Source organism: Fusarium solani (assembly GCF_023522795.1).
Source record: "Fusarium solani strain SB1 chromosome Unknown bctg00000001, whole genome shotgun sequence".
Taxonomy (NCBI): domain Eukaryota; kingdom Fungi; phylum Ascomycota; class Sordariomycetes; order Hypocreales; family Nectriaceae; genus Fusarium; species Fusarium solani.
This window is the reverse complement of record NW_027072156.1, coordinates 2004079-2030299: the sequence shown is the minus strand read 5'-3', so window position 1 is coordinate 2030299 and position 26221 is coordinate 2004079. Positions and strand designations below refer to the sequence as shown.

Below are 26221 nucleotides of genomic sequence, written 5' to 3'. Positions count from 1 at the left end.
AAACGTCGTCGACCTAGTAGCCGTTCATCGTCATCCGTTGCGAGTTGCGGCTCAGCTCGCGGTCGGCGGCAGGGCTGATGGGTCGGCTGCTGGCACCACCGTGTGCGCTGCTCTCCTTCAGGGCCAGCAGTTGCTTGGCACGGAAGGTCTCGTAGTGGATCTGGGACGTGGTCTCGATGAGGTCCTGGAGGTGGGTTCGGAGGAGGAAGTTTCGCAGGTGCACGAATTCGCAGTGAGTCTCATCCTCGACGTTGATCACACCCCATCGGTTCTGGCGGCCACGGACCTGCTGGCCGTTGACAATGATCGACTTCTCGGATCCGACGACGGCGAAGGGGACGAGGTCCTATATCAGTTAGCAACTGTTTACCTGGCGCGCGTCTCATTGGAGCAAGACATACCTTCATCTGGGTGTTCAGGGCGCGCTCCTCATCGTCAAACTCGTCGTTGTCATAGGGGTACATCTTGAGGTTGTGGAAAGCAAACTCCTCCTTGATGCGCTCCTTGAACTCCTGACGCTCCTCAACGGTCAGGGAGTCGGCCTTGGCAATGACGGGAACGACGTTGACAACGTCGGAAAGCTTCTTCAGAACGACAATGTCGATGGGCTTGAGGGAGTGGCCCGAGGGCTGAATGAAGAAGAGACAGCAGTGGATGCGGGTGTCCTGGATGTAGCGCTCTCGCTGTGCAGTGAGCTCCTTGCGCAAGTACGCGGAGTGCTGATCCTTGATGTACTTGACGATGGGATCCCAGCAGCGGTCGTTGTTGACAAGGTCGCCGTAGCCAGGGGTATCGACAATGTTGAGTCTCAATCGAACGCCGTTCTCCTCGATAACGTGAGAGACGGCCTGGATCTCGGTGGTGGAGCGGATGGGCTCATCGGGCTGGAAGCGACCCTTGGAGTCGATGAGGTGGGACGCGAAGATGGTGTTGATGAGGGTCGACTTGCCCATACCAGTCTGGCCTGCGATGCGAACAGAGGTTAGCACACGAGCACCCAGGAGGCGGTATAGATCACGGCCGCGATTGGAGACGGTGAGGTGTCAAGACTTACCAACGCAGATGACGTTGAACTGGAAACCACGCTTCAAGAGCTTGCGCTCGATCTGGGAGGTGATGCTGTCGAAACCGACATGGCTCTGGGGGTAGATGGTGTTGGGAGGAACAGCAGCCATCTTGAACGAGGACACTTGGTCGATGAGAGTAGTGAAGGAAGCGCTAAGAGTTGAAGCTTGGGGAATGTCGATGCCTATTCCAAGAAAGAAAGACTGGAGCACCGAGGCACAAGGAGGACACGAGCGCGAGCAGTTGGCACGGTCAAAGTGACGTGTGGTGATGCAGCGAAAGCTGGAAGTTTGGAGGATTAGAAGAGGCGGCGTCGGACACGATGTATGCTAGGGGGAACTTTTCGGGCACGGCACTGGGCACTGGGCTGCTCCTGCCACCAGCAAACAAACAATTTCCGTGCTAGAAGGGAGGTGTCAGGGAGCAGGGAGGTCCAGGGACCGAAAGAAAGGGGGAAGCCGCGTTTCGAGCTTCTGATTGGTTGGATGCCGTCTGTGCGCTCGCTAGCTCATGATTGGCCCGCCGGCACTTTGGGGAAAGAAGCCCCCATCAGACTTTTGAGGCTAGGAAATCGAATCGAAGCCTTGTGCAAATTGATCATCGCGACTTTGGGTTGGGCTTAACGACGGATCGCATTGTCTTGTCACGGAACAGACAAGCAATTGGGCATTGGGAAACTGCTAAGATTACTTGGAGCCGCATTCGAGGTCGCACTCCGCTCGTGTACGCCCCCGACCACCATCCGAATCGACTTTGTTCCGACATATCACCACTATCTCGAATTCCGCTTCCTCCTCTCCGTCAAGATGGCTGCCGCTCTCCTCCCCCGACTCTCCTCCCCGAGCCTCCTGTCTAGGGTTTCCTTCCGCCAATTCACACAGAAGCTCTTCCCGTCGCTGTCGATTGCGATCCCCGGCGTCTCTCTGAACCTCCCCACCATCGATGATATTTGGGAATCCGTGCTGCGGGCTGTGCCAAAGAACAAGGTCTCCCACTCGAAAAAGAGATCCAGGCAGCTGGCTGGAAAGGCGTTGAAGGATGTGAACAGTCTTTGCAGATGTCCCGGCTGTGGCGAGATCAAGCGGACACATCGGTTATGCCAGACTTGTCTTGAGGGTATGATTTCCTTCTCTGTCTTCGCACGAGAAGCCAATAATGCAGTGCTAACTATAAATACAGAAATGAAGCGCATCTGGAGGCAGGACTACCCCAATGATCAGTCGGTCTAAGTGAAAGAGGATACAGCCTATCGAGGATCTACCAATACTGTAACAAGAGTCTGTATAGTCACCACGGGATCGTGCATACCATGGGCGTTTCGGCTCGTTTGAGCCTTGTAGGAATATCAAAATAAGAAATAAGAAAGAAGCGTCAAACCTATGCCCGTTCTCGTGATGCGTAGACATGCTCTTCCTAGTACTCTGCTTGTCTGAAATGTAACATTGTCACCGCGATACCGATGAAAGCTCATGCCTTTTTTGAATGGAAATACGATATAATGGCCAATATTCACACTTGAAACAACTTGAAGCGTGCCGACCTGCTGGCTAATCTGTTTGGGCTCTTTGGCTTGTCTCTTCAGCCCTGCGAAGAAGACTCTCAGATGCCCCACCAAGGCCTCGCATCCGCAGCTCACCCTCGAGTCTTGATTCATACACAACGTCATCCAACAATCCTGCGAACCACATCCTTAGCTGTGAGGGCTTGACGCGGGAGAGATGGTGAGCTTTGAGACATATGCAAAAGTATCTCGTTCATTCATAGCTAACATTTACAGTCGAAACAATATTTGACCACGCACACCGTGGATAACGGTAAGTTTAACCTCCCCGCCGCGGGGTGAGAGGCTTGAAAGAACTGGTCACTGAGAACTCACAGCCCACCTCACGGACATTTACTCCATCGCGGCAACACCCAAGGCTGTGATATCAGCCAGTGGTTCCTCGACGCTGCACATTCACGATACTACTGATCCCTCGATTCCTCTCAAGCAGTCCATCCCTGATGCCCACAAGCTAGGGTGTCACCATATTTGCACCTCCCGCAGCGGAAATGTTGCAGCCAGCGCTGGCTTTGGGGGCGAGCTGAAGATCTGGCAACTGAACAAGGACACCGGTGAATGGAGCCTTGATGGCGAGGTCACAGGCCCTTCAGCGAAGCCTGGCGAGATCTGGGCGTTGGCCTTGAGCGAGGACGGCGCCTATCTTGCGACGACAACTAATGATGGGCGAGTCAACGTTTGGGACATCACCGGCGAGGAGAAGACCAAGATTCGGGAGTTTGACACTGGAAGCGGTGGCTCGGGCAGCTTTGGCATGTCCGTAGACTTGAGTCGGGATGGCAAATACACTGCCAGCGGCCACCAGGACGGGTCTGTCTACATCTTCAACAACAACACAGGCAGAATCCTGTATTCACTCTCCGGCAAGTCTTCTGCTCTTCACTCATGGTGGTGTATTAACATGGATGCTAGGCCTTGCGAAGCCTGTGCGAGCGGTGGCCTTCTCACCAGGCAGCACTCGTCTTGCCGCCGCTGGAGATGCTGGCGTTATCGCACTCTACGACCTGGAGCATGGCGAACATGCTGCAAACTTGACAGGCCACACTTCATGGATCATGACCCTTGACTGGAGCGACACTGGCGAGTACCTGCTGAGTGGATCCATGGATGGCAAGGCCAAGGTATGGTCAATCGAGCGCAGGGCCTGTGTGGCCACGCACAGCGAAACGAACAAGGCATTGTGGTCGGTCAAGTGGCTACCGAAGACGACGAGGAGCGAGATGTTTTGCACAGCGGGCGCCAACAGGAGCCTGTCTTTCTACCGAGAGGCTACTGGTGGTTGATTATCGCGATACCATGAGGACTCGCCGTCTTATTCAAGGGCAGCAAGTTCATAAAAGACACAATCTTGTGATAGATATGAGTCCTATTGGACGATAATAAGAACTTCGTCCGACATCATTGAAGGCGTGAGGCACGAGTGTATTCACGTGATCTCGTATCAATCTCGCGTTGCCCCGCCAATATTAAGGCTGTCTCCCCCGTCATAGCCATCCTGGCCGCTGACCTCTTGCGCCCACCATCAAAGGCACCCGGTTATACACAGAATTATCATCAATTGCCCCATATTTAACATTTGTCTGCGGGTTAGATCATCCTCACTCCACCCTGACCTATCTGTCGCGAGAGTAGGACATTACCGACTTACACCATACCTGCGACACCTGCAGCATCGAGCATCACTCGTCTACCTACACATAACAGTGCCAACATGCCCGCAACTCGAAGATCAGCCGGCGGCGCACGCAGCCGCGGCCCTCCTGCCAAGGGCCAGTCCACCCTCACCAGCTTCTCGAACAGAGTGACAAAGAATGTGGCAAAGAGTGCCAAGAAGTCCATCATCTCGCCTTCCATCACCAAGATCGACCCCACCCAGGCCCCAAAACAGACCAAGGCCGAGGAGGTTGTTGTCGAGGAGCCTGAGCCTATAGAAGTGGACGAGGAGGAGGAGCAGCCAGAGGTTGCGCCAGAGCCAGAAAAGTCCGAGGCCGAACTGCGCGCGGAGCAGATTACGGATGTGCAAATCAAGAAGTACTGGAAGACGATCGAAGAGCAGTGGACCTCTCCCCGGTTGCATCAACAGGGTGTATCGCTAAGCGAAAGGGTCCTCCGATATTTTGATGTTAGCTCGCAATACGGAGTAAGTCACCTTGGTCCTCTCGACGAGACCTAACTAATAAACATTGGCAGCCCTGTATCGGCACTACTCGCATGAAGCGATGGAAGCGAGCTGAGCGTCTTGGTCTGAACCCCCCAATTGAGGTCCTTGCCGTCCTCCTAAAGGAAGAGACCAAGGGCAGCAAGGTTCAAAGGGCACATATGGATGAAATTCTCAACTCCACTGCGGTGGGGAGCTGATCTATTTTCATGTCGTTTACGGTAATGGGGGAATGAATGGGAGCATGGCGTTTAGGGGAATGTGTCATGGATTGCCGATGAGGCCTTGTCTCTTGCCTGAACTATTTTTATTCTATCATGGTGAAGAAGTCGTTGAAGAGACGAATCTATAACCCGAACTCCATTTTCCGTGACACTCCTAGGATCTAGAGGTTGATGGCCTTGCGGCCTTGTCTAGGGTCTAGTACCATATACTCCTTGTCCGATGATGGGGAATAGGTTCCTTGCCGGCAGCTTCTAATTCCTTCATGCTGTCATAGAGGAAAAAGTCTATCAGGATGGCGTTGACGTGGGCGTCTGGGTGTTGGCGTAGAATCTCTCGTCGAATCAACTCGACACACCAGATACTGCATGCTGTTATGCGTTAGTGTATGCACCTTGGCTGTGTGCTGCAGATAACTCACCCCGAATCTGCAACTCCCAGGAGCACCCGCTCTCTATCGTCTTCTTGTCCGTGATGGCGGCAGCAATCGCAGGACAGCAGTACAGCGCCCCCAGCGTCATGAGGATCTGGGGAATGCGGTAGTCGGCAAACATAGTGATCTTGTCAATGTCGCGGAATTCGCCGTAGGACTCGCCATTGAAGCATGCCCAGAGGTCAGCGACGAGGATTTGAGCCCGCTTCATGAGGCGAATCATCTTGCCGTCTTCGAAGCGGTGCTCGTCACGGAAACAGTCAAAGTCTTGGGCCAGAAGGTTGACGAGACGTGCTGCGGAACCATCGGCAGCGTAGATGAGCTCTGGAATAGAGCCACCATAATTCTTCAAAGGATGTTAGAGCTTCCGGGCGTTCTAAGGAGGGGGATAGTGGTACCTGATCGAGAACTTGACCGGCCTCTCGAAGACAGTCCAGGCGCTCCTGAAGGAGGGGGATCTCCTCTTCTGTACACGACCTAAAGACGTGCTTGAGAGATTCAAGAGTACACTCGTCCTCATTTTGCCAATAGAAAGGGTCCGTTATGGGGATTCCTTTGGAAAGTGGTGTTAGAAACGCTGACGAGTTGTCATGACAGAATGCGACTGACCTTCATCAAGAGCCCTTTGTAGCGCCGCAACAAGACTCCAGTACCCAGTCCACCTCTTGCCACGATACTCAATTGCAAACCTCTCATCTTCAGGTAGCTCAGACCAGAAAGAAAAGTTTAGAAGATCCATGGTAAAGATAAAGTTGACGGTGCTCTCGTCCTTGGCCTTGGGATGGAGTTCATGCTCGGACCAGGTTGCAGTTGAGTAGCTCTTCTGCTGCATCTGCTGGTATATGGTCTCGGCGGCCTTCTTTGAGGCGCGCATGTCGACAGCAACATCGATGCAAGAGTCATAGACGTACTCGGCACTCTCGAGGACGCCAGTCTCTGGCTCTTCCTCGATTGTCACCTTGCCTTGAAGGTGTTGGCGCAGGAGCTCGAGGAGCTCAGTGTCAACCTCGTCGTCGGACATGGTTCTAGGAAATAGGCAAAAGTTGGAGGCCTATTCTATGAGTTGTAGTGAATGGAGACTTCAAGTGAAGGAGTGGAAAATAAGAGTCAAGGAGTGAATGTGGTGGAATGGAAGTTGGTAGTTGACTGAATCATCGGTCTGGACTTTCTTTGACTGAGATCCCTTTTTTTCTCCGACGACGGGCAGCCACCCCGCGGTCACAGTCCTACAGTAACCTACTCCTGAAAGTCACTGAGCGACTGGGCTCTAGCTGCCAAGAGGGCGGAAGGCTGCTCTAGCTGAAACATGTAAACGAGATGAAAAGCAGCTTGATTTAGACGCCTCTAGAAACGACCAATTGACCTGAAATTCCGTAACACACATTTCCCGTCCCCTTCCTGTTTGCTCGTCCCTGCACTGCATGTTTGCTGTCCGTCGCCGTCACTTATTCCAGGTTTCATGGATCAAACAGTGGAGGCCTGGTCGTCGGGTCGCCGAGTCAGGCCCTGGAAGTTTGGTGGAGTGCCAGAGGTGACCAATAATAGCGGGTCTATCCACTGTTACCGGCCCCAAGGAGCTTGGCCCCCGGCCACCAACAGTCGACGTAATTGGGCCGGCGCATCCTCTGTACCTCTTGTCTTGCAGCGTCTGGGTGCCAGAGGTGGGCTCTTTCATCTCTCAGCTCGTGCTCTCACCACTAACATCCAACCTCCAACCTCGAGCGATCGCGAATCTCGACGAAAAAACCACACGAACCCCATCGTCCTACACCGTATGCGCAGCCCCCAGAACGTGTTGCTGCTCTCCCTCAACCCGGCCTTTGTGTCTGCTGAGCGGTGACGATGACGATGGATGCGACGAGTGCGCCTCAAGTTTCGGCTGCGGCTCCAGCTCCAGCTCCGGCTTCTGCGACGCAACAACAGCAACAACCTCCGCAAACACAACCCCAACAACAACCCGCTGCCGCTTCCGCGACTACCAACGTGCCCCAAAGGCGACCACCCGTCATGTCGCGCGACAGATACAATCACCAGTCGCTCGGCGCGTCTCTGAATACCTCTGTGAAACAGGTATGCCCACCCCAGCCGATCCTGAGTTCCTGTTTCTGCGCCTTGAGCAAGTCGGGCTCTCATCGACTTTGAGCGCGCTACCACCTTCCAAATGCCATGGTTCGAAGCATTTTCGGTGCTGGCACGCGATATGCGACTCGAGTTTAATTCATCTCCATCATTCTTTATCAACTAACAATGTTTGCGCAGGCTCGCGTGCTCATGGTGGGAGCTGGTGGCATCGGCTGCGAGCTACTCAAGAACCTTGTGCTTACCGGCTTCGGCGAAATTCACATCGTCGACCTCGACACCATCGATCTCTCCAACCTGAACCGGCAATTCCTCTTCCGCCACGAGCACATCAAGAAGTCCAAAGCCCTGGTGCGTCCTCCTGCTCGCGACACACGCCATGATACCGGGTCCACTAACCGAAATGCAGGTCGCCAAAGAGGCTGCGCAACGATTCAACCCCAACGTCAAGATCGTCGCCCACCATGGAAATATCAAGGATGACGAGTTTACTGTCGCATGGTTCCGTCAATTTCGCATTGCCTTCAATGCTCTGGACAACCTTGAGGCTCGGAGACATGTGAACAAGATGTGCCTGGCTGCCGATGTCCCTCTTATTGAGAGTGGCACCACCGGTTTCAATGGCCAGGTTCAAGTCATCAAGAAGGGCGTTACTGCGTGCTACGACTGCACACCCAAGGAAGCACCCAAGTCCTTCCCTGTGTGCACTATCCGGAGCACTCCTAGCCAACCCATTCACTGCATCGTTTGGGGGAAGAGCTATCTTCTCAAGTGTGTATGGCAAAGGTCAGATAGGAGCGTTCGCTAACGAGATGATAGCGAAATATTCGGTACCAGCGAAGATCAAGCAGCTTTTGATCACTCAACAGACGCTGATAATGGTAGGTTTAATAATTTCCAGGCCAGAACAGGCATTGACCAGAAACAGCAAAGGAGATCGAGGAGTTAAAGAAAGAGTCGGAGGCTCTCAAGAAGATCCGAGATGCTGTGGGCACCCCTGAGTTTTCCCAGATGCTGTTCGACAAGGTTTTCAACGCGGACATTGAACGACTACGCTCTGTCGAGGGCATGTGGAGCTCACGGCGAGCCCCCGAGGCTCTCAAGTACGAAGCCGTCCTCGCCCAAGCTAGTGACGCTATCGCCAACAAGGACGCCGTCCTTAACGATGACCAGCGAATTTGGTCTCTGGAGGAAAGTCTTGTGGTTTTTAATGACAGTCTGGAACGACTAAGCAAGCGAATCCTGGAGCTCAAGAAGAACAAAGCCCCTGAGGATTCCGACCCCATCATCACGTTCGACAAGGATGACATTGACACTCTCGACTTTGTCGCCGCAAGCGCCAACATTCGATCAACAATTTTCGGAATCGATAGGAAATCTCGGTTCGACACTAAGCAGATGGCCGGTAACATTATCCCTGCAATTGCGACAACGAATGCGATTGTCGCTGGACTTTGCGTCCTCCAATCTTTCAAGGTCCTGAAGGGAGAATATGCGCAGTCCAAGGAGGTCTTTTTGACACCATTCGCACCAGCTCGCCTGTTGGCCCCTGACAGGTCCCGAGAGCCGAACCCTGAGTGTCCAGTGTGTAGCGTGCACTTTACCAGCGTTGTCGTGGATCCGTCTCGGGCGACCCTCAAGGATCTTGTTGATGACATTGTCAAGGATAAGCTGGGCTACGAGGGCAAGGAGTTTGTTGTCAACAATGACGTGGGGACTTTGGTGGAATGCTTCGAGGATGGTGACGACGAGAATCTTCCAAAGAAGCTTAGCGATCTTGGTATGGTGGTCAAATCCCTGTTCACTATGGACAAGACTAACAGCAAGGCAGGTGTCAAAAAGGATAGCTTCTTGACCGTGATTGACCAGGACGACGACGACACGTTTGTGAATGTGGTGATCAACATTCAAGAAGGGTAAGCCAACTCTCATATCAACTTCCACATGAGGCTCACATATTATAGGACCTTCGAAGCGGACAAGAAGCCCGTCGAGGCCACGTTTACAGAGAAGCCCCAAATCCCGCGAAAACCCAAGAAGGCCCAGGCCGCTGAGGCGAATGGGAACGGCGAGCTTAATGGAAAGGCCGTGTCAGTTGAACCCAAGGGCGTCAAGCGTCCGCTTGCTGAGGACGGTGGCCAGCCCCTGAAAAAGGCCAAGCTCGTCGAATCAGGGCCCGAGGTAGTGGACGTGGAAGAAACCGGCGGCGCGATCGTCATCGACGACTGATGGACCTATGATCCGAGTTGGCGATATTAGTATTCCTGGATACCGCCTTGTCACGCAGCACTTAAACCACCATCGAGGTTTAGGACGCAGTTGTTTGCAAAGGCGTTGGAGGCTAGGAAGACGGCGGCTTCGGCCACCTCCTCAGGAGCGCCCACACGACCCAACGGGGTGTCTTTGAGGAAGGCGGCCTGTAATTCTGGCTTGAGGTCTAAACGACGTGTTGTACATTAGCACTGACCTCTCTGCGATTGGCGATTTGGCGCCTGGAGGATTGGGTAGGACGGGGCGGAAAAGGAAAAAGACTTACGATCCCACATGGGACTGGCTACCCAACCGGGAAGCAGAGCGTTCACGCGGATGGAGCGAGGACCAAGCTCACGGCAAAGGGCACGGGTGAAGCCTGCGAGGACGCGAAGTGAGCGTTTTATTTTTTGGAATGTACAATAGTCGGGTATGCTGTGGGATAAATCAAGGGATGTGAAGCACTTACCGACGACGCCGGCCTTTGAGGCAGCGTATGCTGTGGCGCCGGATCCACCTTTTGTGGCCATGAGACTTGAGACGTTGATGATGCATCCTACGCATGTGAGTTAAGGTTAAAGAACACGGTTGAGACTGGAGAGATGTACCGTGAGGCCGGATTTTGGCATGCTTGCAGACGAGCATTGTAGCCATGAGGTTCGTATCGATAATATCACCAAGCTCCTCGTCCGAGGTCCTCTTTAGAAACGAGGTTTGGCTGATGCCAGCACAGTTGACGAGAATATCTACGGGGCCTACAGCATCATCTTGGGTCTATGTGAGCGAGAAGGGACCACATTGTTAGTGGTTCAGTTGGCAGGTGGGCATCTTGGTTCATGACGACTTACATGATCACGACCGCCAAACACACCCTTGATAGTATCCCGCTTAGCTACATCAAGACGAATAAAGCGGTGCCTCAAAGGGCTGCTGCTGGCCTCGCCGCCATCGCCCGGGGCGTACGGGGTAAGCAGCGGCTCAAGCCGGGGCTGGGCGTCGAGGACGGAGCGGCCGAGCAGGGAGAGGACGGCGCCGCGGGAAGCAAAGGCGGCGGCGATCCGGGAGCCAATGAGGCCGGTGGCCCCGACGACGGCGCAGTGTTTTCCGGCCAGGGGAAGAGCCATTGGAGAGGAGGAGCTCGTGATGGGGCGCGTGATGGGCGCGTGATTGGGAGTGATATGTATCGGTGACGATATGTTGGTGGGTGATGGATGGGTTTGGGTGGAGGTTTGTTAGCTGGGCGGAGTGATGATTTTGCGCCACGCCCAGCTAGACGCACTTGTGCTTTACTACAGCTACGAAACATTCAACACGACGCGAAGCTTTAAGTTGTTTACTTTTTGGCAATATCACTGCAGCAATAGCTCCAAAGCTGCCGTCGGTGTTCATGAGCTGGGTCCATATATGCCTCAATGCCCCAATAGGGCTGGTGGAATGTCATTGTGGCATGGTCTCAGAGCTCCATCAAGAAACCCTCGCCAAGCTGTCGGTTCCTGGATGAACACATGTCATGACAGGTATCCTCAGCGGCCCAGCAGCGTAACTGCGCCTATGGGTTGTTACTTGACAGGTACGCTTTAGCAGTGCCTCTGTGCGTTAGAAAGCTTGCAAGGGCTTAATTGGTCTTTGCTCGCCCTTGGCCTCCATGATTTCAATTTCCATGGCCCAGGGGGGCACCCCCCATAACAGACAAGGGTTTGGTGCCCGTCAAAGTCCGTTCCCTGCTTCGGCTGTTGATGCTGAATGGGGGAAGCTGGACAAGGTGTCGTTTTGGGTTTTTGTGGGAACGAGCGAGTCAAAGGTTGACGACAATCGCAACGGCTTTTACGGAGTGCCCCAATGAGAAGAACTGCGGCTCTTTGTTCCATACCTACCTAGGTACGAATATTACCCACAATGGCTGAGCCGTCACTGGACGCTTGAATTGTGCTTACCTCCATCCTTGATGGACCTTAATTACAGACGTCTACGTCGACCTGCCCTACCTCCATCCTTCGTCACTTAAAAAAACTCCACTCTAAACTCCCTCTGGTCGTGCTTCCACCAAGGATCCTACCATCACTTGGCTTCCATCCACGGCAGGGCGCTTGTCCATTAAGGCCTTGTTCCCCCACGTGCTCCAGCGTCGTCCCGTCCCCTAAACCCTTCCAGCTTTGGCCTGTCCTTCAATGTTTCCTCCTCCTCGAGCTCGTCCCGCGGCCCTCTTCAACCCCCCTCGCCATTGACGTCTCCCCTCCCCTCCCCTCCCCTCCCTCCCGCTTGTTCGCTCGCTCGCCTCGCCTCGCCTCGACAACTGAACCATGAGCGACCCGCGACGCGATGCCCCGCCGCCGCTCGGCGCTACGGCCACCGCAACAATAACCACCACGACAAGCCCGCCTGCGACGCCCAAAGACGACGACATTCCCGACGCCGGATTGAGGAGCCTCGATCACTGTTTGTCTGGCCAGAGACCTGAAGTGTCCTGTACTGACCCGCCCCAGACAAGCGCGCCCTGCCAAAATGGCGGTACACTCTGCGCCAGCAGGCCCTCCCCCTGATCCGCTGGGAGACGCCCTACCTCCTCTGGATGCAGGAGAAGATGCGAACTCCGGCCCTCGATAGTTACTTTGCCATCACCGCGAACCTTGGAACGCACACCTTCTTCATGATCGGATTGCCCATCTGCTTCTGGTGCGGATATGCTGCCTTTGGCAAGGGGTAGGTCATCCATCACCTCATCTCGAGTTTCCCCCCTCTGCGCTGCGCCGCACCTCGATGCGACCCCCAGTTGGTGGTGGACTTGGGTGTAATTGCGACTGCGATTAGACTCTGGCCTGCCGCTCGTGATCGACGTTGTAGAGCCCGCCGTTTAACGAGCCGTGTGGCTGACAGACTTGTACAGACTCGTCCACATCCTGGCCCTCGGTGTCTTCTGGACTGGCTTCATCAAGGACTTTTACTCGCTCCCGCGCCCTCTTTCGCCGCCCCTGCATCGAATTACCATGTCTGGTTCTGCAGCTCTCGAATACGGTTTCCCTTCGACTCACAGCGCCAATGCCGTCTCAGTCGCCGTCTACGCTCTCTTGATATTGCATAGTCCCGAAAACAACCTCCCTGCTACCACGAAATTCGCTCTCGAATTCCTCGCCTACTTCTATGCAGTGTCGATTGTGTTTGGGCGCCTGTACTGTGGCATGCATGGCTTTCTCGACGTCATAGTCGGCTCCATCATGGGCGCTGGCATATCTCTGCTTGAATTCTATTACGGCCCCCCGTTGGACGAGTATATGCACTCGAGCTCCTGGGTTGCGCCTCTGGTGGCTGGCGTCATTATCCTGATTCTCGTGCGCATTCACCCAGAACCCGCGGATGATTGCCCGTGTTTTGACGACAGCGTCGCCTTTGCGGGTGTCGTTATTGGTCTGGAGTTTGGTACATGGACGTATGGCAAGATTGCGTTTGATCCCTGGGAGACTCATGCTCATGGCGGAGGCACTGTGGATATTACGCACCTGGGCTGGGGAATGAATGTGGCGAGAATTGTCGTTGGCGTTCTTATTATTTTTGCATGGCGTGAGACGATGAAGCCTCTGCTGCTCAAGCTTCTGCCTCACGCGTTCCGAATCTTTGAACAGGTCGGTATGAACATGCCTCGACGATTCTTCACCCCTGCCAGCAAGTACAAGACTGTCCCTCCCGGCGCTCGCATGGACACTCTTTTCCCGTCGCCATCAGACTTCCCGCGCATGGTCGAGAGTATCCGAAATCCCACGACTCGAGGCCGCTCGGTTTCTATCGGACCGCAGAGTGCTGCCGATGCATACGAGACGTTGGCATATAGGGAGCGCAAGCGACGTGAGAGCGTCAGCAGCCAGCACAGTCTGAAGACCAAGTCGAGCAACCTCGAGCTTCAGAGTGTTCATGAGGACCACTCCGGCAAGGGTGTGGCGTCGGGCTCTCAGCCGCCTCGCATTACCGAGTACGAGAAGCTGATGGGCAATGGCGAGGTCGTAGCATCACCTATGACTGAAGATCCGGATCCGATCGAGATTGTCGTGACGGGTTCGGATGATGGGTTAGGAGAGAAGGAGGTGTTTTCGCAACTGGTCAAGCCGCGTGTGCGATACGACGTCGAGGTTGTGACAAAGCTTGTCGTCTATACAGGTGAGCCGTTTTCGGAACCTTGGCTGTTGCAAGTACTAATCCTTGTCTAGGTATTGCCTGGTTTGCGGTGGCTATAATCCCCATAATGTTTGAGCTCGTTGGCTTGGGCACAAATCAACGGAGCGTGAAATGAGTGATGAGACGAGACGAGATTGGACACCGCTGTTGGCTATCATGGTGGTGCCTAGGATATAATCTATCTAGATATTCTTCTTCTTCTTTTAATGAACATATATAGGGCAGGCGATGAATGACTGGCGCTGGAACGGTCAATCGGGTATTTAGGTCAAAGGAGCACTTTCGGGGTGGTGTAGTTGTAGAGGTAGAGTTGCTATTGTATGACTGGATTGCCAACTTGATGCATGTACGTCTTGGTTATGAATAGGCTGATCGAATTGCGAATGAATGATTATCTGATACTGATTGAGGAAGCTGAGTTCATTAAAAAGAACAAGTCCATGATGAAGAGAACATGAATGGATGAGATCAAGTTATAGGTCTGGTTCATGCAGCAAGAAATGGCGACTGGTGATTGGCTGAGAAACCTTACAGGGGTTTTAATAGACCGACACGCCTAGACGCGTTCCAGCGCAGCACAGGTCGCGTCTGCAACCACTTTCCATGACCTCAGTGCACTCAGCTAAAACACCAAAAAATCACCCCCAGCAACGGATTCGAGCGACGACGGTCAATTCACAGCATCAACATGTCGGACTTTGAGGATGAGATGGACGTTGATGTCCCTGCTCCTTCCAAGGACGTTGTCTTTTCAGCCGACACATCAAAGGGCAAGCGGAGCGCTGCCAATCTGCCTGTAGAGGCTGAGGATAGCTTGCCTTGGTGAGTCTGCAAGCTAGCTATCTTTGAAGGACTCTGACTGATCGCATCCAAGGGTTGAAAAGTACCGCCCAAACACTCTCGAAGATGTCTCGGGTCATCACGACATCCTGGCCACAATCAACAAGTTTGTCGACACCAATCGCCTCCCCCACCTCCTCCTCTACGGCCCTCCAGGCACCGGCAAGACGTCCACCATCCTCGCCCTCGCGCGCCGCATCTATGGCGCCGCAAACATGCGCCAGATGGTGCTCGAGCTGAATGCCTCGGATGATCGTGGTATCGATGTGGTGCGCGAGCAGATCAAGACTTTTGCCAGTACCAAGCAGATCTTCTCGCTGGGGGGAGCGTCAGCCCGCGCGGGCGCTGGGTTCAAGCTCATCGTGCTGGATGAGGCCGACGCCATGACGAGTACAGCTCAGATGGCTCTGCGACGTATCATGGAAAAGTACACCGTCAACACGCGGTTCTGCATCATCGCCAACTACGCCCACAAGCTGAGCCCTGCTCTGCTGAGTCGTTGCACTCGCTTCCGTTTCAGTCCTCTCAAGGAGGCCGACATCCGGGTGCTTGTAGACAAGGTTGTGGAGGAGGAGCACGTCAAGATTGGCGGCGAGGCGGTGGATGCGCTGGTGAAGCTGAGCAAGGGCGACATGCGACGGGCATTGAACGTGCTACAAGCTTGCCATGCGTCAAGTGAGTACCACCATGTGGTTCTTTTTTTGCAGCTGCTAACACGAGGACAGGTACTCCGTTGCGACCAAAGGATGCTCCCAAGATCCCCGATAGTGAGATTAAGCGGGACAACATCACGACAGAAACGATCTACAACTGTATCGCAGCGCCACCTCCAGACGCCATCAAGGAGATTCTATCGACGCTGCTCAACACATCAGATGTGACAAGCTGTCTGACCACCATCAACTCTCTCAAGGTGTCGCTGGGTCTGGCACTGGCTGACATCATCACCGCGCTGTCTGAAGAGCTGACAAAGCTTGAAGTAAGCCCAGAAGTGATGATCACCTGGCTGGATGGTCTGGCCGACATCGAGCATAGAGTGGCCGGTGGAAGTAGCGAAGCCATCCAGACGGGTGCTGTTGTTGGTGTTGTTCGCAGTGGAGTCGAGTTGATGAGCCGATGAGCGGGATCACGGAGAGTGCCTTGACGAGAACGGCGCAAAATGAAGAGCTAGCGGCCGACTCTGCATATCAGGACAAAGACGGATATGAAACCGAGCCTTAGAGAAATTAGAGGGGACATAAAGACGCAAGATATCCATTTCGAGGGTGGAGTTGCTATCAAGACTGTAGAGAGATACAGATACCAACATCTGGGCTGAGGAGTCTTTCAAGATAATGAGACAAAATAAAAAGAAAACAATCATGATACCATTCGAAATCATTCAACTCGTCATGCCTAATCCATGTCTCTTGGGTGCTAGTTAGGCGCCATGACGGGCTTCTAGGTCTCTTCCATTGCATCAGCCACATATGCCGTGGCGCAAGCTATGTCGCGTTTCATCTGCACCTCCTCGTATCGGAACCTAAGTCCCTGGTCCCGTAGTTCATCCCGACTTCAATCTTAGCCGTTCCATTGTCTTCTCTTCTCTTTCCTTCTCTTTATATCGTTCGCCTGATTATGGCGTCTCCGCGCAAACGGAAGACGACGCCGATATATTAAACACAGCAAGGACCATATACTATCCAATCTCCTCCAATGGCTTCCGTCTCGTCCACCGAGACTGGCGCAATGACGGTCGAACCGCTGTCGGAGCAGAACGTCGCCCGGATCCCTCATATCCTCCCCCACGAGCGCGTGTTCCCCATCCAGATCGGGAGCGAGCTGTTTAAGCTGTCGGGTGCTTCCCTGTCCTCTGACGGTAAGGCAAAGAGCCTCTCGAGTCCTTGTGCCACCAGCGCACACGCGCGCGCGCATACGCCCGCTAACATTATGTAGCACCGTCGTACTTTTCCCAGTACTTCCTGTGCCAGCTCAAGTCGGCAGGGGAGAGGGGTGATGAGACAGGCGCAGCGATCCGGACCCTCTACATCGATCGCGATCCCGTCATCTTCCGCGACATCTCGCTGCATCTGCAGGGTTACCACGTCTCTCCGCGCGACGGCGAGCACTTTGTACGACTCTTTTCGGATGCGCAGTTCTACAGCCGTCAGTTGTGCCTCTGTCCTAATCTGCATATATCCTATCTGACATAGTCCCGCGCAGTGCCCAAGCTTATCTCGCAGCTCTATGAAGAGAGCATCTTTATCTGTATCGGCCATCGAGAGTTTCAGATCCCCCGCGAGATCTTTAACGACCCCGGGAACTCGCCCAACTTCTTCTCGCTCGGCTTCGCCGCCTTCTTCTCGCGCCCCGACGACCTGTTCCCCGGCCTCGACCGCGAGGGCCTCATCCGCCCGCCTTCGATCCTCCCGCCGTCGGTCCCCAAGCGCAGCGCAAAGACGTTTGCCGAGCTGCTGCACCTCTTGCGCGGGTATCCGATTCATATCCGCGACGAGACACACCGCCAAGAGCTGCTCCGCGATGCTCGATACTTTCACTTCAAGGGTCTTGAGCAACGTCTCATTCCCCATTCCATCAGCTACAACCAGGCCAGGCGGCGCGATGAGATTGTCCTGCGTCTCGAAAATGTCCAAAAGAGTGGTATAAGCGTCTTTCTCGAGGGGCCCGACCCCGTGTCTGGATGGGTGCAGTACGCCCGACCGTACGTCGACGAGAAGCCGGCCGAGTTGGTACTTGAGATCGGCGGTGAGATGACAAAGATTCACTTCACGGGAGGCATTCCTAGGGCCGAGTTCTTCAAGGACACAAAGGCTCGTGTCGCTAAGCTGTTTGAGGTCATCTCCACCAAGCTTAACCTGCCCCCGACAACTCAGCCCCTCGGCCTCCTCATGGCCACAGGCGGAGCTGGCTCTCAACCGGCGACTCCTGGAAATACGCCTCTGAGCGAGGATCTTGTTCGAGTGATACTCGACTCGGACTCTGCCATTATCCTTGATGGCAAGGAGCACGTCGAAGAGCCTGCCGCGGCCTCGACCGTGGGCTCGCCCGCGAGCGGTACCCTATCCAACCCACGGAAACGAAGGCGAGCCGATGGCAGTGTTGGGGAGGAGGAATGGGTGGTAAAGACGGGCCAATGGAGACTCAAGATCCAGCCCTCAAAGAATGGCAAGAGTGGTGTTGAGTGCGTCCTTGTTGCAGCCAAGCTCGACGCCGTGAGCTCGCAGCTGGCACGCAACATGGCGAGGGGATTCCTGGGAGGTTAAGTATGGAAGAAGAGCAAGAAAGAAAGAAGGAAAGAAAGAGAAGAAGGGTACATACACGGACATGATATTTATGATAGCAAGAGGCGAATGTAGAATCTGGAGTTAGGAGGTTATCTATCTTGGATACCAATACAATTACGCATCAAGACTGGCAACAACACTCAAGCAAGCACCAAGTCCTCACGATACACCAAGAGGCAGCAAGTTTGAACGTAGACGTATCATGTCATTGCAGATACGGGAAAAAAGAAACTATCAACGAGGCCCAACCACCGCACATTAATCGTGGCCCAAGAGACGGGCTCGAGCGTTTCATACATGGCAATCAATAATCAGTTCAGTCAATCAATCAATCAATCCAGAAGGCATCAATCGAGCCAAGCCAAAACCGCTATCGCTCAATGATGCACCCATTGTCCCATGTCCAAGTGGCCTTCCAAACCATGATTCCAAACCAGAAAAAACAAAGACAATAAACGCCCCTTCGCCAAGCCTGCAAGGAGAAAGGATGATGATCGGAAAAGGAGGAGAGTTGCAGAGTAGACTCGGCAAGTGGGAAAAAAGGGAAACTTTTGTATGTGCGTGCTTGAAAGGAGAAAGGGGGTGAGGGTGAAAGGGGGCCGTGATCAAGTGCTCGTCAAGTCATGTCCATCCATACGCTCCTTCATGGCTCATCGTCCCTTGCCGGCGACCTTCCCTGTCGGGGCGCTCATGTCCCTACGGTCAACACCCTCAACCATCCGTCGACGAGGTGTCATGGTGCCTTGGGCCATGGAGCGAGCACGCCCACGACGCTCGCGGATCTTGGCGAGAGCCTGCTCGCGTGTCATGGTTGGTGTGAGGGCGGGGTTAGACAGGTCAAAGGTTGTGCCGGTGCTGTTGTGGGAAGGTGTGCGAAGGCGTTCCGAGAAGGATGAGTCGTGACGGGCGTTGTCGTCGTGGACAGGCACTGTGGTCGTTGTTGTGACGGTGTAGAAGGTAGCGGAGGTGTGAGGTCGAGTCTCAGGGGAGACGAGGGTGTCAACCGTGTCGGGCATGGTTGGCACAGAGGGGATAGGGGCCGTGTGGGCCTCATTGTGAGGAGCGTTGAGTAGGGAGAGAAGGGAGGTGCGCTCTTGGGCGAGCATGGCAAAGGCTGGAGGATCAACCGAGGGAGTTCGGGCATATCTCCGGCGGTCCTCTTCCTCTTCTTCAGGAGTAGGAGGGCCCAGCTCGGTGACGTCCTCGACAATCGTCTCGGAACCAACCTCAGCCTCAGACTGGATCTCTTGTCGAGCAGCCTCAGCTTCAGCCTCCATCCTGCGCTGTGCCTCAAAGGCCTCGGCCTCCTGCTCAGACACTGTTCGGAAGATGCCCTCCTTGGGACAGAAGATGGTGCTACGACGAGGCTCCTTCTTGGACTTGGGCTTCGCAAGCTCAGGGGTTAGCTGTGTTTGCTGCTGATGTTGCTCCCCCTCTTCCTCTGGCTGGACCTCACCCTTAGCCTCAACCTCGACCTCGACCTCTGGCTCCTGGATGCGAGGTGGAGTTTGGGAACGCTGGACAGCCTCTGGCACGTCATTGTCAAGCTTGGGGAGCTTGTCGTTGGGTCCCTCGAGGCCGAAGGAGCTTCGGCGCTTTTGACGAGGAGCCTCGGTGGTGGTACGGCGGTCGGACTTGGCGCAGGCGCAGCAGCGGAGGTGGCATTCGGCCTGGAGGAACTCGATCATTTCGTGGGCGCGCTCGGCTCGTTGTCGCTCCCATTGCAGCTGGATGGTCAGATCCTCGATCTCGGCTTCACTTGCTGCCGAGGAGACAATGTCCATGGTGGACAGTGACACGCGTGGGCCTCTAGACTCGCGGGTCTTCTTTGGTGAATCAAACTCATCGTCAGCGCCGCTGGAAGGTGGTAGAGGGATGCGGCCCTCAGCGGCGATGCGGGCCACCTCCTCGTTCTTGGCGGCCGTCTTGTAAGCGTCTCGCTCTTGTTCCACCACCTTGATGCGCTCAAGGGCTTGGTCGAGCTGTTCTTGGACGCCGACGATCTGATAGCGTGCTTCGAACGCCTCCTGTTCCCGCACCTTGCTCCTCTCCTTCTCACGCTTGAGGTTCTCGTCGATCATCTTTGCTGAGGTGCGTGATGACTTGAGCTCCTCCTGCAGCTTGACGATTGACGATTGGGTCTTGAATGTTTCTTTCCTCGCTCGTCGGATCTCCTTCTCCCATAGGGCTTGTGTGTGTGCGTGTGTCTCCTTGGCGCGGCCATAGTTTTCCTGACGAGTTGGTTAATACACGACATGGCTGGAAGGGAGAGTACATACCATGAGGGTCTCGAGACGCTCTCCAACCTTCTTCTCACGCTCCTTGCCCTCCTCAACGGCTTTCCTTAGGGCCTTGTTCTCTTCTCTGTACCTCCTCAACTCAGACTCGGCCTCTTCACGGCCGACCATGGCCCGCTTGAGGGCGGCGTCGGCAGTCTTGCGCTCCAGCTGCTTGGACTGCATGGAGACGCTGAGGTTGTTGAACTGGCTGATCTTGTCGTGCACGGAACTATCGCGCGACCCGCCACGCAAGTGTGAGAAGATGGACTCTCGCTCCCTCTGCTGGTTCACGCGCTCAGCGGTGGCGGCCTGGAGGGGACCGCCCGGAGAACCCATCGGGCTCAGGTTTGGATGTTCCATTGCGAAGTGAAGTGAAGTGATCGATCGGCTTGTGTCTCGAGGGGAGGGAGTATTGTCTGTGGTTGCAGTCGAATGCTGGCGTTGCAACTTAGTTTGTTAGTTTTGTTATGGAGCGTCTTTTGGTTTTGGTGTGTGGTGGCAGTTGCATCATGAGTGTTTACGTTTACATGCCCGCTGCTGGGGCACGACTAATGAGGCCATGCCCTGGTTGCCGTGGTGATGTCTAGCGTGGCGGGGACCTGACTGGATGGGAGGGGACCTACCTCTTTCAGAGGCGTGGGCATAACTTTCCAGGGCTCCAATCAGGGCCTTCCAGCGCTGCTGACCCCGCGGCTCAGGGGTGTGTGCAGATTGACAGGCCCTGAACGGGCCCTGGACTCCACTGGCAGAATCACGATAGAGCTTCTGGTGAGATTCCCATGGATCTGATGATGGAATCCATGCAAATGGACAAGTAAAAGTTCCGACGCCGAGTACGAGGCCGAAGCGCGACGAAACAGCACCATCAGACACGCCACCTTGAGATTCGAATCACCCCTTTTGACACTTGGACAGTTTGAATAAGTTGTCCTCGATTCCTCCTTTCTTTCCCGTCGCAATTTTTTGTTCTCTACACCACATTCGTTGCAACTTGTCAAGATGGAAGAAGAGTCGACTTTGCGCCACCGAAAGCCTCACCACGAGGAGCCCGAGCCTAAACAAGGTCAGGAGGAGACGTCTGATTCTGAGTCTGAGAACGAGGAAGGCAAGATCAGATCCTCCAAAGAGATTGATGAGGAAGACCCTTGGGATGGCTACACTCCCTATGTCGACGTCCTCCGCGTCATAACCTTCTTGCTGCTCGCATCATGCGGCCTCAGCTACGTCATCAGCGGAGGCAAGAGCTGGTTTTGGGGTATGAAGAATAAGCCCGACTACTTGACTGTCAAGTACTACAAGGAGCTTATCACTGGACCAGTTGAGTTGTCTCTTCCAGCTACCATTCCTCTGCTAACACCTACCACAGCCGCCGCCCACCTACCTGACCCTTGACGAACTCAAGCTCTACGACGGAACCGACCCCGATAGACCCCTCCTCCTCGCCATCAACGGCACCATCTACGACGTCTCCAACGGCCGCCGCATGTACGGACCCGGCGGTTCATACCACTACTTTGCCGCCACCGACGCCGCTCGCGGTTTCGTCACGGGCTGCTTCGCCGAGGATCGCACTGCCGACCTGCGCGGCATGGAGGAGGCCTTCCTACCCCTCGACGACCCTGAAACGGACGCCCACTGGACCCCTGAGGAGCTCGCCGCCCTCAAGGAAAAGGAGCTGGCCGAGGCCAAGGAGCACGCCCACAAGGCCCTGCTCCACTGGGTCAACTTCTTTGCCAACAGCAAGAAGTACTCCAAGTACGGCTACGTCAGCAGGGAGGACGACTGGCTCGAGAAGGAAGAGCCCAAGGTGCTGTGCGACCAGGTGCAGGCCACCAGGAAGAAGAGAAAGATTCCCGGCAAGGAGGAGGATTAATTGCTTGTGTGATTAGAGCTGTCGCGTGTCTTTGCTTTGGATTAGCCCCCTTAGTTGACCTGTCTTTGTATATCAAAATTCAAGAGAATATGAACACATCATGACCAAGAAAAGAGCAAGTTTTTGAAAACTCGATTTCAAGAGTATCTAAATAATACATTGATTGTCCCTTTATTTCTCGAGTAAAAACAGTCCCAACACCATGGATTGTCTGACCTATCCCGCGGCCGACAAAAACCATCCAGCCATTGGTATCAAGCCGCCTAATTAATGATTCCCTTTCATTTCTTTCCGTCAATCAAGTCTATGCGTACAAGAACTCTCCTCTCAACCCCTGTTTGACTATGTCGCCTACAGCAGTAACAAGGCGGCACCAACAGCCAGCACCAGTGAGCTTGGTGCGAGCAGCTTGGGAGCAGATGCTGTGACCACGGACTCGGTCGAGGCAGGGCTGCCGGCAGTGGGAGTACCAGTAGGGGCCGGAGTCTGGATGCCAGTTGGCAAAGGTGAGTCGCCACCAGAGCCAGAGCCGGAGCCGGAGCCACTTCCACTGCCATCTCCGCTGCCAGAACCGGAACCAGAGCCAGAGCCAGAGCCAGAGCCGCTTCCGCTTCCGCTTCCGCTTCCACCGTTGCTGCTGTCACCACCATTGTTGCTACCACCACCATTGCCGCTATCACCGCCGGAGCCGGAGCCGGAGTCGTTACCGCTGCCGCTACCGCTGCCACCACCGCTGCCGCCGTTGCTGCCTCCGTTGTTGCCGCCACCAGAGGAACCTTCATTCACAGGAACAACGTCAGCTCCAGTGGCAGACTGGCAGCCGGTGCGGTAGTTGTCAAGAGATCGAGAAGAGTTGGCGGCGGTGCTAATCAAGGTTAGCAACTCGTTCACATCAATGGACCTGTGTTGAACTCACTTCTCGTTGATGACCATGGACATTCCACCCTGGCAGTGCTTGGCCTTGCTGCAGTACAGCCACAGGGGCTTCTTGTCCTTGATTTCGATGGTGTAAGTGGGGATCATGCCCATGGCCATGCTGGCCTCGACAGGCATGTAACCCGAGTAGATGCCCTCGATGCTCGAGTTGACGTTGCCAATAGGAATGCAAGGGTCGTCAAAGGTGGACTGTGTGACGGTATGGTTTCCTGCCCAGAACTGAAACTGCACCATGGTGCCGGGCTCTGCTGTGATCTTCTCGGGCCAGAACTTGAGGCCAGTTGCATTTGTAGCCGAGTTCCTGCCTACGGAGACAACCTGGACGTCGACGGCTTCAGGGGTGTTAGCTGGGTATAGATGAGGAGGTACAGGGCCACATACCTTGAGCAACGCCAACCAGGGCGGCAAGAGAGAGTTGAAGAAAATGCATGATGTATGAATGAAGGTATCTGACGAGGAAGAAAGAAAAAGGGGATGTATAGAGTATCAGGATATACTGTAGCACCGAGTAGTGGGAAAGGCGACTCGCGCTCACAAGGACTAGCCTCGTCTGAAGTGAATATTAAGAGAAGGGTGAGAAGAGAAAAGAAAAGAGACAAAAGAGAAAGCCCAGAGAGAGAAGGCTTCAGCTGTTGAATTTGTGCGGGATGAAGATGAAGAGGAAACGGGACGAAGAGAGCAAGAAACACCATCTATTTAAAGGCAAAGTCCATTATGATCTCTCCCCAGGAATAGCTCGCACCTCCGGCCGCGACCCTAGCGGCTGGTTTCGAGGCAGATCTGAAGCACGCTGCCGGTGACGGCGCAGATGGATCTTGGAGGTTCCGTCTCGGCTGGTCGCCGCCGGGGGTCGCAAGCGCCGCTGGGCAGGAGGCGGTGGTGGTTTGAGACGAGGAGAGGGAGAGGTTTGAAACAATGGGTGGCAGGTTTGTCAAGATGAACAATGCCAAGTCTGAGAAGCATCTCGGCTGTCTCGAATCAACTCGATCGAGACGAAAGTTCCTTCAGATCTGTTCAACTTGAACATGAGACGATTGAAAGAGCATTTCTTCCATTACTTGCTTCCCCAACCTTTGATCCTTCAGTACTGACTGACAGATGGTTGACGTTGAATCTGCCTGTAGCGAGGCCCTCATCCTGACTCAGTCCCATAACAACGGCCACATGGTGGCGTCTAATAGACGAAACGACCAATACCGCGCCAGAGAACCTCTTGGTGCAGACCGGACCGCTCCAGAGCCGAACAGAAACTAGGAGACGTGTGCTCCCCCGGATGTGCCTCACCCGTGAGCTCCCTGAGACAGCGACAGTTTCGCGACCTCTCTCATTGGTAGCTCAACATGGGCTGTAACTCTCGGCTGGGCGACTGCAGAAAATGCCATGCGACGCTGCGCTTCTCGGCAACTTGTTGTTCCTTGGTCGGGGTTTTTGGTCAGGGGTTGTTGGGTTTCGCCTTGGTTGCAGAATCCAGGCTAAAGTGTGGGAAGGGGACCACGTGAAACGGTCCAGCCTCAGCCATCTCTATAATGGAAGATAGATTTCTTAAGCAAAATTTCCGCTGCCATGACAATATTACAACCGAAATATTGGCATAGGATGTATTTAATTACTCTCATGCATCACTCTTCTCCTCTTCTACTGTGACTGAAGACGTGAATCCCTGCTTAGATGCCACACCACGACCACACCAAGAGTCTTAGCTACCGTTGTTATTTCCCCGGATCAAGTGCTCAAAGCAACATTGTTCTTAGCGTCTGGATCTTCGCTGCATCAGTGGAGGGAACTGGATGCCATTCCCATCGCTGCATGTTAAGGTTCGTTGGTCCCAGGTCATATGGACTCTCTGAACAGATTGCTTCCCTGGATGACACGAACAAAAAAGGTGATATATGTTAAGCATCCTGATTTTTACTGATTCCCAGCCTGCAATCGTTCGTTGATGGCGCTCAAGTTACTGAGACCAGATATTAGCACACGTAGCAATCCAAGAACCCGAGTGCTTGAAATACCTATTCTCCGGTTGACTAGGCGCTGAAAACTAGACACCAACCAGTTTCTGGTAGTAAAGATTCTGCTATTGTCCTTCATGTCCAATTGATCTGAGGAGACGGAGAAGAGAGTTGTAACAGCACTCATAGCCGTACAATGGCGCAGACCAGCTCCAGCGATAGCTCTCAAATCTCGTCCGATTTCTTGTTTCGTAGTCTCGACACACCAGATGCTCGCGAGATAGATATTGGTTCGTCTGAGCAGACCTAGAAAGCGTCAGGATGCCATATTCGCATGTGATGGCCCATGCCCTCTAATTGACATACCATGTCCTAGCTCCCTCCACTTCCCCTCAGAGATCCAGGAGCAGCTGCGGCGAGACCTTCTCCAAATCCTCAACCTCCAAGAAACCCCCATCCTTCTCCACCGCCGCACGCGCGATCGCCTCCCTCACAAAGACGTCAAAGTATTTGCCCACTGCATCGTTGGCGTCCCTCGATATCCGCGTCGAATCCTTGGTGAAGAACTCATGAAGTAGCCGCGTCAGCAGATCTCGAGGTATCGTCTTCTCCGGCTCGGGCTCTTCATCCTTTACGACTTGGACGTCTTCGGTAGAGTCTGCGGGGTCCTCGTCTTCCGAGATCTCGAAGGGGTCGAGCGACCGTCGCTCTGGCTCAGGCTCAGGTGCTTTGGCGGCTTTCTTGCCTGTACCCTTGGGTCGGCCACGGCTTGAGCCTGATGTCTGCTTTGGAGGCATTGCTATACTCTCGGCAACGGGGAAATCGCTGGCGGTGTAGGCTGATTGTGCTTGTTACGCGTGTCTGGGAACATTGGTCGAAGTAACGCGTCAAGTTGAGGGTTCAATCGATAGTACAGTGCTTAGTCAGCAGTGTTGCGAACTTCACCTCAACAATGTTTTGGGGTCACACAAATTATTGCAGGCACAATTGGCGTTCATCACATCACAAGAGCAGAAGTAGCATGTACGGTATCAAGGGAAATTGCATTGGTGTATATTACAGCGGCCTAGAACGGAAGGCAAAGCAAGATGAGAAAAAGACGCCGTGCCTATGCCACTCTAACCCGTA

General features: G+C 54.3%; 12 protein-coding genes across 12 annotated transcripts; 6 read left to right on the top strand and 6 right to left on the bottom strand.

The window, feature by feature from the left end:
- Window positions 1–13: 13 nt before the first annotated feature.
- Window positions 14–1175, bottom strand: MRS44_002747 (uncharacterized protein; the record flags this gene model as incomplete). The annotated part of the gene is made up of 3 exons (XM_046270563.1): window positions 14–346; window positions 402–964; window positions 1055–1175. The coding sequence occupies 3 exons, from the start codon at window positions 1173–1175 to the stop codon at window positions 14–16; spliced, it is 1017 nt and encodes a 338-aa protein (XP_046136855.1).
- Window positions 1176–1871: 696 nt separating this feature from the next.
- Window positions 1872–3909, top strand: MRS44_002746 (uncharacterized protein; the record flags this gene model as incomplete). Its single annotated transcript, XM_065622944.1, has 6 exons — window positions 1872–2181; window positions 2245–2288; window positions 2597–2761; window positions 2843–2879; window positions 2944–3436; window positions 3495–3909. The coding sequence occupies 6 exons, from the start codon at window positions 1872–1874 to the stop codon at window positions 3907–3909; spliced, it is 1464 nt and encodes a 487-aa protein (XP_065479016.1).
- A 428-nt stretch (window positions 3910–4337) lies between these two features.
- Window positions 4338–4984, top strand: MRS44_002745 (uncharacterized protein; the record flags this gene model as incomplete). Its single annotated transcript, XM_046279342.2, has 2 exons — window positions 4338–4766; window positions 4817–4984. The coding sequence occupies 2 exons, from the start codon at window positions 4338–4340 to the stop codon at window positions 4982–4984; spliced, it is 597 nt and encodes a 198-aa protein (XP_046136852.1).
- Window positions 4985–5204: 220 nt separating this feature from the next.
- On the bottom strand, window positions 5205–6460 carry MRS44_002744 (uncharacterized protein; the record flags this gene model as incomplete). Its single annotated transcript, XM_046275216.2, has 4 exons — window positions 5205–5377; window positions 5428–5785; window positions 5838–5992; window positions 6049–6460. The coding sequence occupies 4 exons, from the start codon at window positions 6458–6460 to the stop codon at window positions 5205–5207; spliced, it is 1098 nt and encodes a 365-aa protein (XP_046136851.1).
- Window positions 6461–7287: 827 nt separating this feature from the next.
- Window positions 7288–9747, top strand: MRS44_002743 (uncharacterized protein; the record flags this gene model as incomplete). Its single annotated transcript, XM_065622943.1, has 6 exons — window positions 7288–7509; window positions 7699–7869; window positions 7928–8289; window positions 8338–8399; window positions 8447–9434; window positions 9483–9747. The coding sequence occupies 6 exons, from the start codon at window positions 7288–7290 to the stop codon at window positions 9745–9747; spliced, it is 2070 nt and encodes a 689-aa protein (XP_065479015.1).
- A 50-nt stretch (window positions 9748–9797) lies between these two features.
- On the bottom strand, window positions 9798–10892 carry MRS44_002742 (uncharacterized protein; the record flags this gene model as incomplete). The annotated part of the gene is made up of 5 exons (XM_046268170.2): window positions 9798–9955; window positions 10055–10147; window positions 10238–10324; window positions 10377–10542; window positions 10617–10892. The coding sequence occupies 5 exons, from the start codon at window positions 10890–10892 to the stop codon at window positions 9798–9800; spliced, it is 780 nt and encodes a 259-aa protein (XP_046136849.1).
- Window positions 10893–12068: 1176 nt separating this feature from the next.
- Window positions 12069–15892, top strand: MRS44_002741 (uncharacterized protein; the record flags this gene model as incomplete). Its single annotated transcript, XM_065622942.1, has 7 exons — window positions 12069–12204; window positions 12252–12468; window positions 12653–13914; window positions 13965–13974; window positions 14581–14754; window positions 14807–15447; window positions 15498–15892. 7 exons carry the CDS (start codon window positions 12069–12071, stop codon window positions 15890–15892), a joined length of 2835 nt encoding a protein of 944 aa, XP_065479014.1.
- Window positions 15893–16467: 575 nt separating this feature from the next.
- MRS44_002740 (uncharacterized protein) lies at window positions 16468–18035 on the top strand (the record flags this gene model as incomplete). The annotated part of the gene is made up of 3 exons (XM_065622941.1): window positions 16468–16630; window positions 16708–16917; window positions 16975–18035. The coding sequence occupies 3 exons, from the start codon at window positions 16468–16470 to the stop codon at window positions 18033–18035; spliced, it is 1434 nt and encodes a 477-aa protein (XP_065479013.1).
- Window positions 18036–18706: 671 nt separating this feature from the next.
- MRS44_002739 (uncharacterized protein) lies at window positions 18707–20695 on the bottom strand (the record flags this gene model as incomplete). Its single annotated transcript, XM_046282944.2, has 2 exons — window positions 18707–20287; window positions 20336–20695. The coding sequence occupies 2 exons, from the start codon at window positions 20693–20695 to the stop codon at window positions 18707–18709; spliced, it is 1941 nt and encodes a 646-aa protein (XP_046136847.1).
- A 639-nt stretch (window positions 20696–21334) lies between these two features.
- On the top strand, window positions 21335–22208 carry MRS44_002738 (uncharacterized protein; the record flags this gene model as incomplete). Its single annotated transcript, XM_046275215.2, has 2 exons — window positions 21335–21652; window positions 21702–22208. 2 exons carry the CDS (start codon window positions 21335–21337, stop codon window positions 22206–22208), a joined length of 825 nt encoding a protein of 274 aa, XP_046136846.1.
- Window positions 22209–22559: 351 nt separating this feature from the next.
- MRS44_002737 (uncharacterized protein) lies at window positions 22560–23574 on the bottom strand (the record flags this gene model as incomplete). The annotated part of the gene is made up of 3 exons (XM_046268169.2): window positions 22560–23073; window positions 23125–23476; window positions 23526–23574. The coding sequence occupies 3 exons, from the start codon at window positions 23572–23574 to the stop codon at window positions 22560–22562; spliced, it is 915 nt and encodes a 304-aa protein (XP_046136845.1).
- A 1911-nt stretch (window positions 23575–25485) lies between these two features.
- MRS44_002736 (uncharacterized protein) lies at window positions 25486–25890 on the bottom strand (the record flags this gene model as incomplete). Its single annotated transcript, XM_046273504.1, has 1 exon — window positions 25486–25890. The coding sequence occupies one exon, from the start codon at window positions 25888–25890 to the stop codon at window positions 25486–25488; it is 405 nt and encodes a 134-aa protein (XP_046136844.1).
- Between the last annotated feature and the right edge of the window lie 331 nt (window positions 25891–26221).